This window comes from Xyrauchen texanus, chromosome 3, assembly GCF_025860055.1.
Source record: "Xyrauchen texanus isolate HMW12.3.18 chromosome 3, RBS_HiC_50CHRs, whole genome shotgun sequence".
In the NCBI taxonomy this organism is placed as follows: domain Eukaryota; kingdom Metazoa; phylum Chordata; class Actinopteri; order Cypriniformes; family Catostomidae; genus Xyrauchen; species Xyrauchen texanus.
In genome coordinates this window covers 24,316,769-24,341,262 of record NC_068278.1, presented here as the reverse complement: position 1 = coordinate 24,341,262, position 24,494 = coordinate 24,316,769, and the positions used below count along the sequence as shown (strand labels likewise).

At 36.9% G+C, this 24,494-nt stretch overlaps 1 protein-coding gene across 1 annotated transcript in view; it reads left to right on the top strand.

Moving 5' to 3' along the window:
• sv2ca (synaptic vesicle glycoprotein 2Ca) overlaps window positions 1–24,494 on the top strand; it is a 36,043-nt gene that overhangs the window by 5,603 nt on the left and 5,946 nt on the right. Inside the window, exons 2-8 of the mRNA XM_052106441.1 lie at window positions 5,068–5,740; window positions 10,229–10,409; window positions 11,725–11,876; window positions 17,880–18,013; window positions 20,710–20,799; window positions 21,599–21,706; window positions 21,864–21,952. Of these exons, the coding sequence (XP_051962401.1) occupies window positions 5,158–5,740; window positions 10,229–10,409; window positions 11,725–11,876; window positions 17,880–18,013; window positions 20,710–20,799; window positions 21,599–21,706; window positions 21,864–21,952 (1,337 nt within the window). The 5' untranslated portion in view covers window positions 5,068–5,157. The remainder of the gene's footprint in view (window positions 1–5,067; window positions 5,741–10,228; window positions 10,410–11,724; window positions 11,877–17,879; window positions 18,014–20,709; window positions 20,800–21,598; window positions 21,707–21,863; window positions 21,953–24,494) is intronic.

The window sequence follows — 24,494 nt, the reverse complement described above, 5'->3', positions numbered from 1 at the left end:
CAGTCCACTTGTGACTGATTGTGCCTAAACTGTGCACTTAGGTTAAGTTGTTCCTAATCAGATTAGTAAAGCTAATGTTGCTGAGGATAATGCTGCTTTTCAATTGTGAAATTATCACAGCTGTAATACACAATATATTCATTTTAATAAAATTTAGTTGATTTAGTTGAGTTTGAATTCTACATTTAAGCCCAACTAGAGTATATAGGGTTATGCTTTTGTAATCATTTTGTCCATAACTAGATATTAGCTAACAGTGCAAACTATTTATTTAGTAGTAGTTTTCCAGTAAAAATATCTAAACATATTTTAAACAAGATACATTTACTTGAGAAGCAAAATGACATAAGATTTAAGTCGTTAAAACTTGTTTTAAAGATGTTATTGTGGGTGTGTATAACACATGCACTAACGCACACACGCACGCATGCACACACACACACACACACACACACACACACTGAATCTTTGGGTACATACATAATTTATGTTTGCAGCTGTATGTCCTTATAGTTGTCTACTATACAATCCTACAGTTGTAAGAAGCATACCTGCCTGATCTGGTGAGATTCACAATCCCTCCTCGGCCACCAGCAGTATGCAGGTAGATTGGGGGAAGTTCAGAGGGTCCTATCATGCAGTTCACTGGGGCTGCCAAATACTGTACATGACAGACCTCTCAGACACATAGTCCACATCCATTCTGTCAGTCAACAATGTATTACTTCCCAGCCTGTGCACGTAAACATAATGAAAATGAAACAAGCTCTGTCTTTTGCTCCATTAGCTACAGTAAGGGGTAACATATTTCATGGCATTGTACAATTATATGTAGTTATAGATCTATCTATAGACCTAAAATTAGTGATGGGCTTATTAAACATTGGACCATTTTTTGATTATAAGCACTGGCCAATCATAACTGTGCTTGATTGGCCAATAACAGAAGAGGTCAATCCTCTTTGTGTCAATTCCAAAATCTACCTTCAGCCTTGTCAATGAATAGATATTTTCTGTTTTCAAATAGTAATTTTTTTTAGGGTAAAACAAAATTACATTTAGTAAATTAATTATTGTGTAATAGGCCTAATGCTGTCATTAGAGTGCATTATATATGGGCAATAATGTTGCTCATCAATGGCCACTTACTATCTGGATATTGGTGGAATCATTGGCAATTTAAAAACCCATATTGGTTGATCACTAATTATGTACTAAACTTTTAGTGACTTTTCACTTTTACTGTTTGAGAAATGTTTCTTTGCATGCAGCTCAAAATTTGTCACAACTTAAAACAAAATGAACTAGTGCATAGACAAAATAAAACAACTATCATAACCATGAACTTCAATCAATGTGTTCTTTAGTTATTAGATCATTTTATATTTTATTTTATTCCTGGTGTGCACAGAATTCCTGCTGAATTTAGTTGACCTAAATCAAGGTCTTCAGGGTCTTTCTGTAAAATTACAGGGAAGTGTTTAATGAGCAGGATCAAGAACCCCCTGTTTTATAGCCATCTTGCCTAAGCTGTTTAGTCAGTGGGTTGTGAGCACTGCATTTCACTGAAAAATGCAGCAGCTCTATTGAAAATTTTAAACCACTTGAAATCAACTTAATACATTTATGTTTGAGACGAGAACATAATTAAATTGTGTAAAGTCCAAGTGATATCAACAAAGTCAGTGTTATGAGTGATATGATCGCATTGCTATGAAACATTAAAATATATTCAGACATCTTAACAGATGGTGTTCATTCAGTGTCATGTTTACTGCTTGATCAATGAACGTATTTAAAATGAGCTAATGCAACACAATTCTTTAGCATCTCAACTTAATTTAATTGTGTATAATCCATCTATGTTCACTAATCCAATTGTGTTTGGATGTGAATAATAATTGTTGCATTCATGTATTTCTGAAACCGGGCTGGGGATTTCCACATTTCGTACATTTTAAATTTAAGTGTTATTTTAATGTATTTATTTGCAAAATGAAACCAGTAGGAGACTTGTTAGTGTTACTGTTATGTTATGCTGGGATTTACAGGAGTTTCTGTCATGTTGAATTTTCTTTGGTGGTTACCATATTTATATTTATGCGTTTGGCAGACACTTTTATCCAAAGCGACTTACAGTACACTTATTACAGGGACAATTCCGCTGGAGCAACTAAGTGCCTTGCTCAAGGACACAATGGTGGTGGCTGTGGTGATTGAACCAGCAAACTTCTGATTACCGGTTTTGTGCTTTAGCCCACTATGCCACCATACCACTATGTACTGCACCTACTTGCATTACTATTGAAAAATCAGTGTATTGCTTTTCTCATGAAGCAATTACTGAGGGTCAACCCTTTGATTGGGGATCTGTTAATTCTCTCTCTCTCACACACACACACACACACACACACACACACACACACACTTTTGTAAGTTAAAGCAACACATTTTTTTCAGTGTATCCAGTTCTCATGCTTTAAACCTCTAATGAGAAATGACTGTTTAAAATGGCTTAAGGCCAGAATATTTTGAAAACAATGTTAAAACAAGTTGTATGAAGTATTATCCTATGACATCCAATTCTGGATTATAACTCATTATAATTAATAACTAAATATTTTAGTATAACACTGTGTAACAAATTAGATTTTGTTTTTGTTCTTTTAGTTTTTTGGTTCCCTGGCAGTAAGTGTTATTTCCTAATTGCGTATGCCTCAAAAGTATAGAAAAATGGCTATTATTCTTATATATATTTTCTAGAACATTCCCAATAGATTCAGTGCTGAGTAAACTTGGAGTAACTTCTAGAATGTTCTAGAACATTCCAGTAAAATAAATAGTAGTATAAATACAGGGGCCTTAAGCCCACCAGTTCAGTTTAGTTCCAGCTGCCTAAGTGGATACATAGCTGCATTTTTCTGAGATGGCATCAAGAGGCTGCATGTATTTATAAGCCAATTTATCAAGACAAGAGTGAAAACGAACTCCATGGAAGCATCTGCTAAGATGTGTGAGGCCTAAAAGACATATTTCAGTATGCCTGTTGGGGATCAAGACAAACCCTGGGCACCTAATTTTACCTGCAAGCACTGCAAAAAAAACTCTGGAAAGTAAGATGAACAATTGTTGCTCGAAATTTTATATTATAAAATGTGTTAATTTTTAAAATTGTTAAAGTTTTTAATTTAATTTTTTTTTAAATGTTCAATGTTATTGAAAAAATATATAATATATGAAAATGTTGCAAGAATCTCTTAAATTCTTACATTTATTTTTGAAGAATGGTACATAGGGGAAAAGAGAGCCATGAACTTCGCTATCCCAAGAATTTGGCAGGAACCCACTGACCACTCAAGCAACTGCTACTTCTGCATGGTGGACCTGCTATCACGTATTCGGACCTTCCTTAATCCATGGTGCAACACTGCCATGAGCTCCCCATACCCACTCCTCCAGAGAGAGAGAGCAGCCGTCTTTAGAAGAGAGCAGCAAGTCAGAGAGCAAGGAAGATGTTGTAGATCCAGATGACAATTTCAGAGGTGGCGCTGAGGAGAGAAACCCGTACTTCCCCAACCAAAAAGACCTCAACGACTTGATTATAGATCTTGGTCTCACCAAGTCCAATTCCAAGCTTTTGACATCTAGGCTCAAGCAGTGGAACCTGTTGGATGAAAGTGTGCAAGTCGCAGATCAGAGGAAGCGTCACAAACCTTTTTCCAGCTTCTTCACCCGTCTAGATGGGCTCTGCTTCTGCCACAATGACTAGTCTGTTCGAGGCAATCAGAATTGACTGTAACCAGAATGAGTGGCATCTCTTCATTGACAGCTCATCCAGGAGCCTCAAAGCTGTGCTGCTCCATATAGTAACAAGTACCAGTCTCTTCACCTGGCTCACTCGGTGCACCTCAAAGAGGATTACAACAGCATCAAAACATTGCTGGATGCCTTGAAGTATGATAATTAAGGCTGGGAGGTCATAGGAGACTTCAGAATTGTGGCATTCCTGATGGGTCTCCAAGGTGGTTTTACCAAGTTTCCGTGCAGTCTTTGCCTTTGGGACAGCAGGGACACCAAGGCGCACTACGACAGATGGGACTGGCCACAGCAGAACGAGTTCTCTGTGGGGAGGAACAACGTCAAGTGGGAGCCACTGGATGCCACCACTGCACATCAAATTGGGCCTTATGAAACAATTTATCAGAGCTCTAGATAAGGAGTCGGCAGCCTTCAAGTACCTTCAAGACTTCTTCCCAAAGCTGTCTAAGGCAAAGGTCAAAGCCGGTGTCTTCATCGGACCACAGATAAAGAAGATCTTGGAGTGCAATGAATTCCTCAAGAAGCTCACTATTAAGGAGAAAGCGGCTTGGAACAGCTTTGTTTTGATTCATATGTTGTTTTTTCGGACTTTATGTGAACAAAAAGACACAAATTCGCCTGTTTTCTCATTGAAAATTGGTCAATTTATTTAAGAAATACAAATATATTTAAGGTCAGGCTTTATTGAAATATCTAGATTTAAAGAGCTCTGGCTACATTTACATTCTTTATGCATATGAATATGGCTATGAATAATAAAAAGTATTACACTGCCATTTGTTTTGTAAAGTGATGCAACCAATCTCTGCTTTAATACATAAAGACATTGATTATAAAATAAGTATTTTTTTAGTTCTCTGGGCTGTTGCATTTTCTCAAATATATGCAAATCTCAAATCGATTGTAAGTTGAACCTGAAAGGATACTGAATTAAAACTAATGAAGCCTCTGAAGCTAAAATGTTTTGGCCAAGCTAAATAGTTTATGTATTTAATTTTATATATTGTGGAGATACTATATAACCCTTGTGAAAGGAAAATGGATGTTATAATCTTTTATAAACAAAATTGTCAATGTAATTGTTATAAACAGCTGTAATACAAATGTTCCATAATTATGAATGGCTTTAATGCTCTTGGGGAAGCATTTTGATCACAAAACCTTGTACAGTATATGAACTACTGAAACCCAATGTCTTACACACCCCACACATAGCAAATTGTAACCTTGATTCTGTATTTCTTCCAGACTCATTGATGAGGACCAAAAAAGACAAGGATTTACTTCTGTGGTGACTGCAGACCTCTTCCCCTCCTCTATCCCCATCACCTTCTAATCATGGATGATACAGCTCCACAAGACACTTCCCTCATGAAGGGGGCCAGAGATATTGCTAAGGTGGCCAAACGACAAGCCGTTAAGAAGGTCAGCAAAGTTGTGGACCGTGCCTCAGATGAGTATTCCCACAGTCACTCATACCATCGCTTCCAGGACGAAGATGATGACTACTACAGCCAACCAGATGGGAACTACACAGGCAATCATGCCAACGATGAAGAGGGCTCAAGCGATGCCACTGAGGGTCATGATGATGAGGATGAGATATATGAAGGGGAGTACCAGGGCATCCCCTCAGACGCTAAGCCCAGAGATGGGCAGGTGGCTCTGGGGCAACCTCTGGGTGACGGACTGAAGGACCGGCGAGAACTGGAGAGTGAGAGGCAAGCAGATGAGGAGGAACTAGCCCAGCAGTACGAGCTGATCATGCAGGAGTGTGGACATGGGAGGTTTCAGTGGCAGCTGTTTTTCACACTTGGGTTGGCACTCATGTCTGACGGTGTGGAGGTGTTTGTGGTGGGCTTTGTTCTCCCTAGTGCAGAGACGGATATGTGTGTGCCTGATTCAAGCTCTGGTTGGCTAGGTAAGAATAATTGGAATGAACTTAATGAAAATACATATACTTGCATGACAATATACACTGAAAAAAGTGGTAACCTGAAATTGTTACCTCAAGGAGCTATTTCTACACTCTCAGAAAAAGAAAAGAAAAACCTCCTGAAAAACCTTTAGATACATTTATAAATTTTGTTACTCTCCTTAAGGGTACCACCCCAGTGACGGCCTTGCACCTTAAACAGTACCTTTTTTTCAGAGAGTGTACTTGATATAACTTTTAATAATAACTTTCATTGTTACATTTACATTTGGCAGACACTTTTATCCAAAGCGACTTACAGTGCAATTATTACAGGGACAATCCCCCCCGGAGCAACCTGGAGTTAAGTGCCTTGCTCATGGACACAATAGAACCAGTGATCTTCTGATTAACAGCCCTGTGCTTTAGCCACTACGCCACCACCACTCCAATCAAATTTTTGTAATCAAATTCGGCAGGTTGATTGATTAAATAATATAAAAGCAGTTAATTTAAGATTTACTTCAAGAAACATGTTCTATAGGTTATCTGACAAATTTTTTTTACTGTCTACACTGCCAGTCAACCAAAAAGGTTAAACAATTTTTTTTTTTTTGTTTAAAACTATTTAAAAATATTCTCAATCAGAAGACTGCAGCCAAGTTAGGCTGGATGTCTCAGCTTCCACTTCATCAAGCACCGTCAAAGATCTCAAATGTGATGACCTTTGGAAGCCACCCTCATTTTGCAGCCTTCGTTCGTCACATATATCAAATGTATCCTTCACAGCCTTCAATCACCCACAATCCCTTGCCAATACATACTTACTAGAATGTCTCATTCTAGCGCTGAATGCTGTGGAGTAGCCTAACCTACAGCCTCAGAAGGACTGGTCTAGGAAGGCCACAGCCAAACTAGGCTGCGGCCTTCCGACTGAGAAGCACCCATTGTATAAGTTGCATGATTGCAATCATGACTGTCCCCTAGCAAAGTTCTCCAACATACCTCTCCATCAGGTTAGTATTTGTATCTGGGAATGAGACAGTTTATCTTCCAATAGATTTTAAGTGAGAATGGCCTTGTTTATAAAGGAAAAATCTGAGAAAATGAAATTGAATGAAATTAAAGAATAATCTTCCATTGATTTGAAGAGGACATAAAATACAGTACATTTCTACTATACTTTTTCTCTCTTATCACTGGTTGGTTAATTTATTTTCCTCTTTTTCTTCTGCTGTTTAAATGGACAACTAGTTATTTTTGATCTGGTTCAGGGTCATCCTATCAGTTGACATTCTTCTGTATTTTATCAGTTAAATCAAGTCTGAACATCTCACTTTTGCACTCTATCTTACTTTATACTCCTGGCCTCACATTTTCTTCCCTTATACACTCATCTAGAGAGCCCTGTGGGCATTGCATGTCATGCTCTGCTTCCCTCTCTTTCTTTGTCCTTACTCTGTCACTGGGTTTTAAGACATAATCACACGTGGCCGTCCGTGACTGCCGCTACGACCTGGCATTTGAGATCAGATATGGTCATCAGCTAGAAGACTTGCTCTTCAATAAAACTTCACAGTAAACTCTATCCATCCTTCCATCCATCCATCCATCCATCCATCCACATACATGCACACATTTTGTAGAGATCAAAATAAATATATAGATCATTTAACTTCAAATGCTTAAAACCTGACATTGTTGAAGCTAAAATAATTTTGTCATTTGAAAGGTTAATCAATCATTGGCTAATCTCATATATTTATAAAGTGGTCATTATGATGTTGTGTGATCAAAAATAACTTCTTTTAAAGAGGTCACTGTGTACAAATCACTAAAAATAAATGTTTGGTTGACAACAGCTTCAAGCATTTACATCCTTGGTTGTGCTTGCCCACTTTAAAAGCTTTGAATTAGTATTCTTTTAGCTGATTTGTTTTTAAAAGCTTTAGACTTGATTCTCAGAGATCAGTGTCTTTCATTATTTAATGCTCTGCAACAGTGTACCTAGTGCAATGGCATTTGTGTGATTGCTCAAAAAGGGATATTTAGCAGACTGTGCATGCTGTATTTTCCCCATTCAATGAAAGCAGACAATGACTAGGGAAGAATAAAAAACACCATAAAGCCTAGTTCACACAATGTCGTTGGGGCATCTTATTTTTGTGCAATGGCATCTGATCTATAAGCCTGTCATCATTTACTCATAATTTTGTAGGCCAGTCATGGTATTTTCCTGTTGACGTCCTCTGTAAAGATGCTGATGTAAACACAGAGAGGGTGCGCAATGGCAAAACCCATCCGTGTTGTTCATGATCATCAACGTTCTGCTCTGGTTATTGTTAAAAAAAAAAAAAACAATGTGCCTATGGTAAATTAAATGGGATTTTTAATTCCAGAACAAGACTGTTGCACTCTATTCTCTTTGGTGACACTAATTTTAACGCAAATTTATTTTTAGAATGAACACATACTGTATGGTAATGTTATGCTAATGACATCACCATGTGGTCAAAATTGCTGACCAAATTATAGAATTTAATTACTTCTGAATTATAATCACTAACAGGTTCCTGTAAAACCCTGAGCACTCCTGAAATACATGTGGATGCAGGTTTAGGGTTATACTAACCCAGGGGCGAAAATTTCATCAAAATGTTGGGGGGGGGACAATAAACATAACAATTCTCAAGAGCAATTTTTGAAGGGGACACCAAGGGTTTTTTGTTGTTGCCCCATTTGCATTTGTATCATTTTATTTCTTAAACAATTATTTTAAGAATATATCATTATATTATTTACAATACACATATTTTAATGATATTTGGGGGGCAACCCTCAGATAGGGGTCCTGACCCCCGACCCTCCCCCCTCACGATTTCCGCCTATGTACTAACCCATAAACCAGACTCTCACACTCTCTTTTAATGTGTAATTCAGTTTACACATTTATCCTGATTGAAATCTATGAACTGCACCTAAGGGACATTTAGACTTCCTTTGAAAGAAGAAATCAAAATTGCTGCAGCACGCAATTACAATAATGTATGGGCTTTGAACACATGTGTGGTATCCTCCATTACTTTTGGCTCAAATCCAGGAGTACATCTTTACCTATTAATCAGGTGCTGTTTTATCCAATAGACCTCTTCATAACCCTCTTTCTGTTTCTCTCTCATTCGCTCCTTTATCTGCCTCTTTTTGTGCTTTGGTTTCTGGGAGAAACTGAGCTTGCTAAACTGCAGTTATCTCACACCACTGCAGAGATTATAAGACCTGCACAGCTTCTTAAAAGAATAGTACACCCACAGGTTTGGAACAACATTGTGGGCTCTGTTTTGGTTAGCGTGCTAAGCCTAGCGTGAAGCTCAGCGCTACATGCAAAGACCATGTGCTACATCATATCCAATTTCCGTGAGGGCGCTAATTCTAAGCTAAATGTTTGTGCCAGTGAAAATTGTAAGTCGCCATGGGTGGGAGTGTTTGTGCTATCTGTGGGTGTATGTGCACAAAGTGTGGGTGTTTTGTGTGGTAATAAAGTGGAGCAAAGCACAATTATCTATTTTCCTTATAAAAGACCTAAGACTTTTTATACCACGTCTACAATGCACAATAGTAGATAATAGTCTTTCAAATCCTTTACTTTATGTAACTTTTAATTAAATATGCTGATTTTCTTTTTACATTAACTGAGTTAAAGTTGGTGCTAAATTGTCCTTTGTAGTGACTTCTGAACACTTAGAATTCTGAGATCGCTCAAATTTTATTTGTTTGTCCTTATGTAATCAGGTAAACGGGTCAAAAACTTCCTTGGAATGATACTTGGAATTACATTTTTACTTATTCTGAGAAGCAGTTGCATGTAAACAATTTTATTCTTATATAAAGTCAGTCTCTCAGTGTCTGTAAGTATGGATTGTGGTTCTGCTAGGCCCCTGGAAGCCTCTTTGGAGAACTCTTGTCGCAATAGCGATTTGTAATCGCTATTGCAAAAAGGATGCAAACATTTTAAATAAAGTCACAATAGCAAGAAAGTCAAAATACAAGAAATAAAGATGTAATTATAAGAAGAACCATCCATATATGTAATACATTGCAAAAGAGACTGAACAGTGGTCTACGACTATGCAACATCAAAGCTGCAATAAGGTGTTCAGAAGGCATTGTTAGTGCTGAGGAGAAACCAGGACAGATTTCATGTCTCACTTTGTTTATATAACATTGTTCCAACAGTCACCACCACACAATTTTAAATCTGCAGTGACTTGTTTATGAGTGTTGGGCCATAGCAGGCATCTCAGTTCATGGCTCCTGGCAGTCAGAGGCCCCGGGACACTGGTCTTTTTGGCCCGGTCCTTAATCCAACCTTGAGTCTCTGTTGACTGTTGAGTACTTCTACTTCCGTCTGTATGTTTATCTTCCTGAGGTGTGTTTTTCTTCTGTCTCAACTTGTTCTTCACTTATTCTTTCTCTCTCTTACCTCTTTCACTCTAGGCAGCATTGTGTACCTGGGGATGATGGTAGGGGCCTTCTTCTGGGGGGGCATGGCTGACAAGGTGGGCAGACGGCAGTGTCTGCTCATATGCATGTCCATGAATGGCTTTTTCGCCTTCCTGTCATCTTTTGTGCAGGGCTATGGCGTCTTCTTATTCTGTCGCATGATAGCTGGCTTCGGGTGAGTCCTTCTCCCACCCCACTCGATCACGTTGTTCCATGGTAAATACATTCTGAAAACTTATTAGATATGGACTGGCACATTTTCAAGACATTAAAGAATGACAACATGACTTTGATTTTGTACATTGCTTCAATACAGAGTATGGGCTGAAGAAGGCAGTCTAGTGGTGTGACTTTTAGTTATTTTACTGTTGTAGATCAAATAACATTTCATGACCAATTTATACAGGAATACAGGTAAATCTAAAGGGTTAGCATATTTGTTCCTGCAACAGTAGTTTTATTTTTTCAGAAATTTAAAAATCATATCAGCCCCATAGAAAAATGCTACCAGGGTGTGGCATTATATCATGGGTTTCAGGAGAGCATTCTGAGCTGATATCATGAGGAATTATTCAGTGGGCATCTTTTATCAGCTGTTCACTAAACGTGAATGTCTCCACGATTATTTAGGTATTAGTCTTTTTCAAACAGACAATACATTGAATTTGGCTGGATCAATAGCCGCTGCAGTGCTGCTTTCTTGACTCTGTCACTGAGAATGCCTGTGGGTCCGCACTTGTCTCTCTGATGATGGGATTATTGTGATTCTTTGAACACAATCAGCCTGTAATGACTTTCACTAAAGTCTGGGCATCCTAATGAGCTTTTCACAGGATGTTGTTGCTGATAAAAATGCTCATATGGCTACAATGATGTTAGTGGTGTCATCATGCCTATTTAAAAAAGTATACATTATATGCAAGAGTTAGAGTCGGATATTTCATATTGGAATAGTGCTTGGTTATGGTTTATTTACAGGCCCAGCAGATGGATACTCATTGTTGCTGGTATAGAAAATGTGGAATGGTTATTGTATTATTTTCCTTGTACATTCTTCATGATTTATTAGGTAGGGTAGATTGAAAACTGTTGTAATGGAGTACAGTTGTAACACTGTGAATATTTCCCATTAGTATCCTCTCTCTGTGTGGGAAATTTTGAAGAACATTTTCAGTTGGATGGGTGTGTGGATGATGTATGGATGGATGGGTGGATGGGTGAATGTGTGGATGGGAGGATGGCTAAGTGGATGGCTGTGTAGAGTGATGGCTATATGGATGGATGGGTGAATGGATGGGTTTTTAAGCTAGTTGAAACAAAAAGCTATACATAACTACAGTTACTGTTTTTCAAACTTTGTTGCTGTAAAGGCTTTTATAAAGAACAAACAAAGCTGTCACAGTTCGCTAAGCTCTCAGATCCTGTGCACTGACCTGAGGTTGTCCTTCTGCACATAATTTCTCCTGCTCTTGGATTTCCATTTTCTTTAGGATTGGTGGAGCAGTGCCCATCGTCTTCTCATACTTTGCTGAGGTATTGGCAAGAGAGAAGCGTGGAGAACACCTGAGTTGGCTCTGCATGTTTTGGATGATTGGAGAGATCTATGCCTCAGCAATGGCCTGGGCCATCATACCTCACTATGGTAAGAGAACAAGATCATGCTTACTTATATCTGCTCGAGAGCATATTTTTCCCCGCATTACTGTGCTGGACCACCTGGCCAGGGCAGAATAGGTTGATCAATAACATTTTACATTTTATCACCTCCTTTCTTGAATGGTTGGTTACATTCTTGGTCACAGCACATCCAAACAGCTCAGCATGGACCTCAACTAAACAAAACAAAACATTGAAGGCAATTAAAGTCTCCTAACCCTTACCAATGAGTACTGTGGTGGAACCATTGTAAAAAAGTGGTGTCAAATGGTAATGCAACGGAACTCTGATACATAAAATCCTTCATACCAAAGTAGCAAAGTATTACCAGATTGACATATAATGGTAATTTCACGGTACTGCAAGCTATCTCAAAGAATACTATAGTACTACCATGGCACATGTTCATAGTGCAGCAATAAGCCATGAGAGGACATGCATTTATTGTGCAATTGCTAAGGGACGTTCATAGGCACGTTACAAAATTATTGTGGTAAAATCATGTAATGTTCATATTCCATTGACTTATTGCTTTTATACAATGTTGTAAACAGCTAATATGAGAAAAGACACAAATATTCTGTCAGCAGTTAAATGTATTTAATAAAAAAAAATATTCTGCCAAGTAATATAGTTCATTATCCTAATTGAAAGAGTTTGGGAATGACAAGCAATGTAGCAACTTGGCACATTATTGACTAGAATGTGCAGTCACATATGTCCATTTTAGTCATGTAGTCATTCAAATAATTTATAGTTATAACATGGCTCATTTAAACAGTCGGAGCTATCTGTTTAAAATAAAATGGTTTTACCACATTACATGCCCAAAAGCATGGCCTTTTAAGTTACCATGTCAGAAAAATGGGTAATACCATGGTACTTTTTTGTAAGTGACGCAAATTTTGAAAATAATAAACCTGTTACCTCATTTCCGTTAAAATCAAATAGGCATATCACAGGCATCTTACAGTACAACCAGGTTCTCGAGGAGCTCATTTCAAGGTACTGTCCTCTCAGCTAGCAGTGAGGAGAGATGAGCAGAGCTTTAGGTTAAGTGATTAATGTAGAAACAGAGCACTGCAGGGATATTTAAAGGATGGATGCGCACCGGTGGGGGAAGGCATAGCTCGATGATTTATGAGAACCTTGACACTGGAAATGAGCTGCACTCATCAGTAAAGAAATGATGGAATAGAGAAAGTAGGAGGAATGAAGTTGAATGGATGTGGAGAAGAGCCGCTCAGCCAAAACGGCCACTGTAACAGACCATTCTCACTCCTTTTTTGGGGGGGTTGTTCAGTTTTGTTCTCTGAACAGATCGTAATGAGGTTTTTCTCCTTGCCTTGCGAGACAAAGCGAGAGGAGAGCTTGATTTATGAATGGCCCTCGGTGGAGCCCAGACAGGGGACAGGCTATCAGACACAGTGTCTAGGAGTGTATTAGGCAGTCTATATGAAGGGAATCAATGGGAAACAATCATTGGGATTCTGTGTGTATACTGTATATGTGTGTGTTGTTGATAAGGGGGATGCAAGGAAGCGCAGCAGTCTTGGGTGGATAGTAAGCATTCTGTCTCTAGTCAAGTGAGATCAAGCACAACACACACACACACACACACACACACACACACACACACACACACACACACACACACACACACACACTGTAGATACTGTACCCGTCCCTAACATTAAATGACATGGTAACAATTTACAAAAAAAATTATATTTGTTAACATTAGTAAATACATTAGGTATCATGATCTAACAGTTGACAATATTATTTTATAGCATTTATAAAATCTAATTTAAAATACAGTTGTTAAGTGTTAATTCATGTAAAGAAATTCAATATTAATGTTTGAAATTAACATTAACCAAGATAAATAAGTGCTGTAAAAGTATTGTTCATTGTTAGTTCATGTTAACTAATGTACTTAACTAATGTTAACGAATACAACCTTATTGTAAAGTGTTACCAATAACATAATAACACATACTAACAATAAACATACAGTATATATATATATATATATATTATCATAAACATAGAGATATTAACATAGATAAACAATGAGCAATATATACAGTGTGGAAACATTGACTGAGAGTTATATTCCCTGGTTTGACACAGTGCAAGATATATGAATATGAAGTAGATTTTTACTTTTCTGAAGAATATTTAAATGTTGCTTGCCCATCCAAAACTCACTACCAATATCCTATGGTGTTGTGGGAGGTTAACAAATGTCAGAAAAAGGAATGTGAGAGGTTGCCAAAGTGTTGATATGATGTTAACAGGTGGAATATTCAGAGTTCAATAAAAGTCAAGCTCAATCGACAGCACTTATGACAAAATGTTGTTAAAAATTGTTTTATTATTTAAAAAAAAAGAGCAAAAATCAAGGTTACAGTGTGGCTACAATGGAAGTGAATGGGGAGGGTTTAAAGGCATAAATATGAAGCTTCTAATTTTATAAAAGCACATTATATTAATTCTTCTGTTAAAACCTGTGTATCATTTGAGCTGTAAAGTTGTTTAAATCATTTGTTTATGGTCTTTTTAGGGTTTTAAGGTTTAAGAGGTGTACAAAAGTCATGTTAACATGCATATTGTTTACATCTTTATGTTATTCTGGTCGCATATATGTATTTCGGGTCCCTGTAAATTGTAAGTCCGAGTGCATGAGACATAAATGTCATCATCAGCAATGTCCATGGTTTGTCTGCATGCTTTTTTTTGTCAAATGCATCTGTATAGGCTCATACAATGTATACATTTCACAGTATACTTTGAAAGGCTAGAATGTTTGAGACATTACGACTATTACGTTTAGAATACGAATCAAACTCTAGGCTTAAAGGGATAGTTCACCCAAAAATTTTAATTCTCTCATCATTTACTCACCCTCATGCCATGCCAGATGTGTATGACTTTCTGCTGCTGAACACAAATTAAGATTTTTGGAAGAATATTTCTGCTCTGTTGGTTTGTACATTGTAAGTGAATGGGTGCCAACATTTTGACACTCCAAAAAGCATATATAGGCAGCATAAAAGTAATACATATTAGTCCAGTGGTTAAATCTATATCTTTAGAAGTGACATGATAGGTGTGTGAGAAACAGATCAATATTCAATCCACTTTTGCTAGAAATTCTTCTCCCTGCCCAGTATTGGACATATGCACGAAGAAATTAATTCCCCAAAATCACATGAACATGAAAGTGAAAGTGAAAGTTAAAGTGGAGATTGACTGAGCAGGGAGGAGAATTTATAGTGAACATGTACTAAAATATTGATCTGTTTCTCACCCACACCTATCAAATCACTTCTGAAGACATTCATTTAACCACTGGAGTCGTATGGATAATGATTTATGATGACCTATGGGATTTTTGGACCTTCAAATTTTTGGTACCCATTCATTTGCATTGTACAAAAGAGCTGAAAAATTCTTCTAAAACCCTTAATTTGTGTTCTGCTGAAGAAATAAAGTCATACACATCCGGGATGGCATAAGGTTAATTAAATTAGAGTAAATTATGAGAGAATTTCATTTTTGGGTGAACTATTCCTTTCAGAACAATAGAGATGGACACTAATACATTGAAAATAAATGCAAGTAGGAAATATATAAAGCTGTATACTGTAATACCTCAGAAATACAGAAAAAAGTCCTATGAATGATTCAGAGGTCAGAACACAAGCTGGCATTTATTAATTTCTCATTATTCATAAAAGGAAACAAAGTGGTAGTGTAGATACAAATGGAAACATTTCCTGTCATCACAGTATTAAAAGACAAAGTTAAAGTGTCTGTCTGTCTGTTTGTTTGTGTTTTTAACTACAGTCTGCTTTACAAGCGTGAATACAGGCCAAGGTAGTAGAGCCACAGGCAAACCACTGTACAAAAAACAGATAGGTCTGCTAGCTGCTGACTCAGTCATCCGTTCCTTTAGTCAATTATGCACATAATCTACGTAATGAGATTTCCAATGACATGGGCGAAACATTAACCCTCTGGGTCTGCTTGCTGTCGCAATCACAGCTTCATTGCACTCACTTATACTGCAGAATAGTGTTGCTTTCATGATTTACAACAGGTCCTCAAAGTGATCCCCAGATGAACACACACACAGTGCTTCACCATTCCCTATAGCAGTAGTTCTCAACTGGTGGGTTGTGTCCCAGAAATGGGCTGCAGGTATGTTCTGAATAGGGTTGCGGATACAGTGGGGAAAAACAAAGCTAAATGCAAATAATTAAATGCAACTAATCATATAATTGCGCATAGATAGGATAGCAAAATAAATGGGCTTGTCAACTTTCTATATGAAGGAGAAAATACCTCAAAGGTCATGATTTACGTCATTTTGGCACAAATTCATCTTTCATTTAGAAGCACATCGGTTGAAGTGCTTTGAAATGAGTCACTATCAACTGTGTTCTGCATAAGAACATAAAATGCATACTGGTTTGCAATGACATGAGAGTGAGTAAATGACGAGTTCTGATGATTTTTGGTTGAACTAACCTTTTAATAATGTTGCATATTGTCGGGCCAATGCAGTTCATGTTGATATGAATACATTGCTTATTATTAAAATAATAAAATGTTTGGGGACATTTTTGCTTTATTTTTTGTACAATAATACATTTTGGTACTGTGTTTGGTCGTCACTTGATGTTCAGTGTAAAAACTGTATCCTAAAGCAAAACTAGAGAACCCCGAACTCTTTCATTTACATTCAGACATACAGTAGATAATATAGAAACCTCCATCCTCCAGCTGTAATGTGGTTCTTCTAATGTGCAGATTTTAGTCATAATGCTTCAACATCCACATCAGTCATGAGATGCTGGTTTCTTTGAACACACACTAATCCCAACATCAATAATCGGCAGCATTCATCAAAGTCTTATTTGAATGCATATGTGGACTTATTTAAATGTGTCATTTTCATGCATTGATAAATCCCAGTCACCTCCCACTTCAACTGTAAATTTAATTTTATTGGCACAAAATTAACCAGTTATTAGCTGGTTACCAGCATTTAAAAATGACGTTTTCACTCCAGAACAATTGAAAGGGGACTTTATTCAGATTTTTGGTTGCGTTTTGCCAAATAAATCATTCCTTTTGGTTTTGGTTTTCATTCCTTGAACTGTTTTTATTCCCTGGTGTGTAAAATAGGTAACATACTGTATATAAAAACACTTCCCATTAAAACATCATTCCTTATCTTTCACTGGATTCTTGCATTGATTTAGCCTTTGTCTCCATTCTGGGGAAAAAGTGCCATAGGAAAATGAAGTATGAAAGTGTTCACTCACTTAGCACTTTATTAGGAACACCTGTACATCTACTTATTCATGCAATTGTCTAATCAACCAATCATGCTGCAGCAGTGCAATGCATAAAATCATGCAAATATGGACCATAATCTTCAGTAAATGATCACATCAACCATCAGAATGGTAAAAAAATGTGATCTTGGAAAACGGAAACGCCTTGTTGCTGAGAGAGGTCAGCGGAGAATGTCCAGACTAGTTTGAGCTGACAGAAATGCTAGGGTAACTTGGATAACAACTCTTTTCAATAACAAATAAATACAAATAAAAAGTACCATGGAACATGAATTTGGTGTAATCATTCAGTATACAGTATATCAACCTACTACGGTATAAGAAAACACTGTTATTATTATCTGTTCACAATCACTGTACCATTGTGGACTTTATAAGGGCTGTAGGCCTCTTTGGCAGAATAAAGTCTAGATTAAGACTAGACTGATGTCTACTATAATCAATCAGCACTTGAACAATGAAATTCCCATAAACACTGTGATATGCTGGCAGTTACTGATAAATGTTGCCAATTCAGATCCTATAATACGGTTTGGACCAAACTGGAATTGCTACCAGCCCAAACTTTTGTCTTTGCTGGATCAATAACATGAAAAATTGTTTGTTGTTTTCCTCAGGCTGGAGTTTCAGTATGGGTTCAGCTTATCAGTTCCACAGCTGGAGGGTGTTTGTGGTGGTGTGTGCTCTGCCATGTGTCTGTGCTGTGGTAGCCTTAACCTTCATGCCAGAGAGTCCCAGGTTCTACTTGGAGGTAAGGTTTATTTAGGAATTAAAAGGGTCATTAAATGCTTTAAATTGTTTTATTATGTTCCTTGAGGTTAGCTTATAATGATATAAACATTTATTTGCACAAAAAATGGTCAAATATTTGAAAACATGTTAATTTTCCATGCTAGTTCTGCCCCTCTGTCAGAAACGCTCAATTTTTGGCTGCTTCTCCTTTAAAACTTAAAAATGTAACACCCGCTGTTCTGATTAGCTAACATCATTACATCAGAAAAAAGTATCCACACCCCCCGCCGAATATATTAGTATATTAGCTGCAACACCTTAATATATTTAATTTCACTTTGCTTTCTTCACATATAATACTATTATTTAACAAATATTCTTTATCCGTTTATGTATTCATTTGATAAATTGCTGTGATTTTAAGCCCAAACTCAAAATCAATCACTGTCTATATCATTCTTTCTCCTAGCAAGTACTGTTGGAATAGGCTGTATTTCAAGTTAGCATCATAGGCAACAATCTTAATAGTGTTGTAACTGTAAATACACACAGTTTTAACAAGGCACGGCAGCCCCTCGGTGCACTAGAGCAGAAAGGAGGGAAATTGTCTTACCGTTTATTAGGTTTGAAACTTTGCTATGTGCACAACAATCTGGAATAATCTTGAACAATGTAACAGTCTCTTCTTTGCAGCCTGAAATTGTTCAAAATGTTGAATCTTTGTGACACCTGTGCTAAAAACAATCTAGATGCAGCGAAAAAAATGAAACAGATGCAGGTGCCTTGACGTGCATTTTTGAGACTTGAAGTTTTTTGTAACTTGGCACAATGTCTAAAAATGTGCCGGTCCTGCACTAGAGGCTGAAGAAAGAGCGAGACGCGATGCAACAGTCAAAGAGGTTCATCCAGCATGTGTTTACACTGGAACACAATGATGAGATGATGAACAGAACAGATGCACACAAAAACACATTCGATGTGAACACCTCCTAACTCATCCGTTTGTGTGCTGCAAGTAAGAGCATGGAACAATTTGGTAGGCCTGTTTATTTTTTCATTATTTAAAACCCAAACCCGAAATCCTACTTGAAAAACTGACCCGAACCCGACCTGAATCCAATGGGATCTCTACTTAGTGATAAACGATGGCTTACAGTTTATTACAAACACACTGATTAATGAAAAATTTGAAATAAATGGTTTACTCACCAGGATTACTGCCGGGTGCAATACAGTTGGCACTGCCACATCTTTCAATAAAGCAAACATCTCACCTCACAACAGTAACTTGAGCCGTTCTCTCCTTAACAGTACAACCACAACGATGAAGCATGTTGTGGGCCATGTCCATGCAAATGAGCAATGTGCTGTGATGTCATAAACTCAAAAATTTCAAAACGAGACATTTAAGCAGGGTGGTGAGGACTGAGGAGGAAGTTTTGAATTCTGAAACTTGTATGTTTTTAATATTACAGTTACCTCTTATTTGTCTAAATATCAAGTAAAATTGTATTCTCCATTTCATGACCCCTTTAAGAGGAAAGGCATATTGGATTATCAACTCATTTTTACAAATATATAACATTTTTACAAATATATAATATAGTATTATATAATATGTATGTATTATATGTATATTATGTAATATAATAGCCATTTTTGTCATCTAAAAACTACTAAAATGAAGAACTGGCCATTTATTAAGCATTGTTCCAGATTGTTATATTTTTTCCCTTCTCTAATCAGAAAACTTTACAAGCCAAATATGTTTTCATGGGAATATTTTTTGTAGGTTATGATTTTATAGGTTTTTCTTTTGTCCTCCATATCACTTTCATAGATTTTCAAACTGTATAATGACAAAGACTCTCCAAAAATGATCATCTTGCGAGGGCCTTCTTTTCTAAAATATGAAGGCACCTGTGTATTTTCATGTATAAAGACCCATTTATACTGTGAGAGAAAAATAGTAAGCATGATATTGTAGATTAAGATTTTTTTTCTTTTTTCAAAAATGTATTTATTGGCTTTATTTGTAATTTTGCACACTCCATTGAGGGTCCCGGACCCCAGTTTGAAAATGTTTAAAGTTTTAAAGCACAGAAATAGGTATGATTTTAAAATGTCAATAGAAAGTTAAATTAACTTAAATTAAAAACAAATTAACTTGGCAAATTGACTTTATGGCTTTATGTTCACCTTGTTGGGTTCCATTCTGTTGGATTTCATGTTAATTGTCTTTTCATTTAGTAAATAATCATGCTATAATAAATAAGGTTTTAAGTGCCTAAGCTAGCAAATTTTTGAATGTCTAACATACATTTTTATAGAAATACATTCTTGAAATGCAGCACAAGCATAGTCATTTTTTTATTTATTTATTTGTTACAAAAGGTACTGCATAACAGGGATGACCCTAATGATAATACACCGTGAAGTTCTCAAATGTCTCTTTAATTGAAGTGGGATGCTCTGTTGCTAACAACATATTTACAAGTACTTCCATTCACTACAGCAGTCTTAAACAACTGAGGAAATTGCCTGACTTAAGGGAACACGACTCTCTTTGAAGCTAATGACTCCTGCTTGTTGTGACTCCCTAAACCCGTTTTTAGGGCTTGCCATCGCATTTGAGGTGGGCGGCTGTCATCTTGCATTGCGGGTGGCACTTAATCCATTTAATCTCTCAGGGATTTTTCTGCTCTATCCTTTCAGGTGGGAAAGCACGATGAGGCCTGGATGATCCTCAAGCACATTCATGACACAAACATGCGAGCGCGTGGACAGCCTGAAAAAGTCTTCACAGTGAGTTGATTCCCTCAGTGCGTTAACTTTAAGCAGATTAGCGCACCAACCATAATGTACTTTAAAGTTGCATAAATTCATGACTGATTGCCTCATCTTGCCCAGTATGTGGGCTTTAAGGTTGGCTTGTGTCATTTAATGAGCTTTACAATTACAGACAGCTTGCAACCTGCATCAAAATTGTGATTACCCCAACGATCAAGCTGTCAGAAAAATGGGTCAATCTTTTCCTTTCTTATTACAAACAGCACTCTATCTGCTTTAAAATGCAGTGGCAACCAAAAGTACACTTTATACACTTTTTGAACACTTAATGTCTGAATTTCATTGAATTAGATAAGAAAGTGGCACCTGCAAACAAATGCTGCTTGACCTTTTCTCATAACTAACATTTTCGTTTTCGCAACAATTTTTTAAATGACTGTTCACCATCTTGTCCTTATGTAATTTTAATACATTTATGAAATCAGTTACCTTCAAGTTCACACAGGTGTCCTAGCAAAGTAACCATAAGTGCAGTTCATCTCATTAACTATCGAATTGTTCCACCAAGTTTGACAACCAGAAAGTGTCTAGATAGTTGTTATGTTGTTTTATAATTAAAAACCTTAGAATTATTATTATTATTATTATTATTTGTCTTTTAAATTAATGGTTTGATATCGATAAACTTGGATTATGCATTTAAATTGTGTCTTAAGTGTGCAAATACATTTGCGGCCACTGTACGTTCAGAAGACTGCACAATGAAGTTAAACTCATTTGGCTTAATCTTGGTAACTTTTGTTTCTTCTTATAGGTGAACAGAATTAAGGTCCCAAAGCAGATGGATGAGTTTGTAGAGATGCAGACGGTTGGCAACTTTTTCTCAAAAGTGTTCTTCAGAGTAAAGACTGAACTTCTTGGGGTAATGTTCATTATGTGTCACCTTTTAGAAAAAATAAATAAATCTTATTTTATGACTGATATGAATTACAGTGTACCTGTAATGTTTATGACACATAATAATAATAATAATAATAATATATATATATACTTTCTATAATCTTTCTTTGTCCTTCCAGATTTGGTTGAATTTCTTGAAGTGTTTTAATTATCCAGTGAAAGACAGTACAGTGAAACTTGCGATTGTGTGGCTTACACTATCATTTGGGTAAGTCCTTAAAATGTGTAACTACAGGTCACTAAGCTAAACTGTACATGCAGATAACTGCTCATGATTTGAAAAGGCAGGATTACTGCTTCAAGGTAGAAAGACTGTTTGTGTACTGTTAGTCATTTACTGTAGGTAAAATAAAGAACAAGCTTATATTTTTTGTTATCCCTTTAAGAAAAAAAATATTATCAAAATGTTAATAACTACAGTCTTGACCAACACAAAATAGGTATCATTTTAAAGCTTAGAAGCTGTACTTTACAAAGCATGCAGGTATTATGACCAAAACTGAACAAGTACTTTGTTATTTGCACACAAAGTTCAAACTGAGGGGGCCTTGGTGGACAGCGAGTAAAGACGCTGACTACGACCCCTGGAGTTGCAAGTTCGAATCCAGGGCATGCTGAGTGACTCCAGCCAGGTCTCCTAAGCAACCAAATTGGCCCGGTTGCAAGGGAGGGTAGAATCACATGGGGTAACCTCCTCGTGGCTGCCATAATGTGGTTCTCGCTCTCGGTGGGGCGAGTGGTGAGTTGTGCGTGCATGCCGCAGAGAAAAGCATGAAGCCTCCACATGCGCTATGTCTCCGCGGTAATGTGCTCAACAAGCCATGTGATAGATGTGCGGATTGACGGTCTCAGGACAACTGAAATTTGTCTCCGCCACCCGGATTGAGGCGAGTCACTACGACACCAAGAGGACTTAGCAGCGCATTGGGAATTGGGCATTCCAAATTGGGGAGAAATAATTTATAAAACAAATTATAAAAAAAAACATTACACTGATCAAATGGCCAATAGTATGTCTTTGGAAAGCTCTCAAAGAGTAGAATACATCCAGCCTATTTGTTTTACTCACAGTCTTCGACATAGATGTTACATATAAACAGGGGTTGCTTATAAGCCATATTTTCGCATATAACTTCACGCAAAATAAACAGAACACAAAATATCACATACCAATACTTAGAGGAGGGGATGTCTGTTAAAAAGTGCCTACAAGCAACATAATCGGATGCATAGATAATTAGAAAATCCACATGAAGCACAATGTGCACACAGCACATTATGTGCAATCTGGCTATCCAGTATCATGGAATGCTAAACCAATCATATTAGGATTCAGATGCTACCAGAGGTGGAAGTCATTCAAATATGTGCAGACACAGAATGGAACTAAATGAGATCTTGCTACTCATGCCTGCAGGCTTTGGAGAGAGAGCATACCTTTAGTCGTTGTTGTATTTGCATGCATAATTATTTCTGTAAAATTCTTAATGTGGCAGGGCGGAGGGCGGGGCCGGGTCGTGATCATACACACCCGGTCCCGTATTAGGCTAATTATGCCTCTGTGAAGGTTAAAGGCCGACTGCAGAGGATCGTGCGGGAGAGAGAGTTCGTTAACGGACATGTCCGTCATGTGTGTGTTCGTGTCTTCTATTAAGTTTATAATTAAACTATTATTTATATTATCAAGCCGGTTCTCGCCTCCTCCTTTCCATTGATCCTTTTACAATTAGGTTTTATTTGTTTGGAAAGGCTTTTGGACACTAGGATAAATAATTTTTGTAATATTATAACTTTTGATTGCTTTATCGTATCAACACAACATTTTACTAAGCTACAGGTGACGTGATTGGGAACAAAATAAAAGCAGTTTTTCGGATCTACCTTATTTAAACCCTGAGATATATATTGTCAATTCAGAAAAATAAGAAAAAAGTTAATTTTGAATTTTCAGCAGTTTCTTAGGATGAGAGTCTCATAATTTATTGTAATATATATAATTATAAATGTTGATTTAAAATGGTACCATAATGTTTTTTGTTTGTTTGTTTTGTTTTTGAGTTATAAGCCTGAGTTATAAGAAACAGGAAATATTTTAAACAACTTGAGAGCTTAAAGGTGGAGTAAGCAATTCCTGAGAAAGACATTTGATATTTGAACTTAACAGCCAAACAAACACACCTCTCCCTTCAGTGCTCCTTCAGAAGCTCCACCCCCCAAATTCATGTATGCTCAATATTGTTGTGTGGTATGGTCTGATCCACTTTGTTTATTTTCCCATTTACTGAGCCAGGGCTGTGTACAAACACCAGATTTTTTTCAGCACACACACAGAACAGACAGCTAGCTGACCTTGAATAGATTTTCACGGAATTTTGAAAGAGTGTATTGGATTAAAATTACTTACTCCACCTTTAGAAGGTTAATGTACTAGTTCAAAAATGAAAATGAATCTACTCACTCTTATGTTATTAAAAATCCATATGCCTTACTTTATTCTCTAGAACACACAAAATAAAACCTAACTGTGTTACACTGCTAAATGAAAGTGAACAATGAAGGTGAAAGGGGACAGCTGCTGTGAAGCTCCAAAAATGAAAAAACAAAACAACACAAAAAGCGCCATTAAAGTATATAGAAAAGTAATCTTTACAACTTGTGTGCTGTACTCTTCTGAAGTCATACAGTATGATAGCTTTGTTGAGACATTTTTTGAGAACTGAGAATCTTCCCCTCTTCTGTAGCTCTAAAAT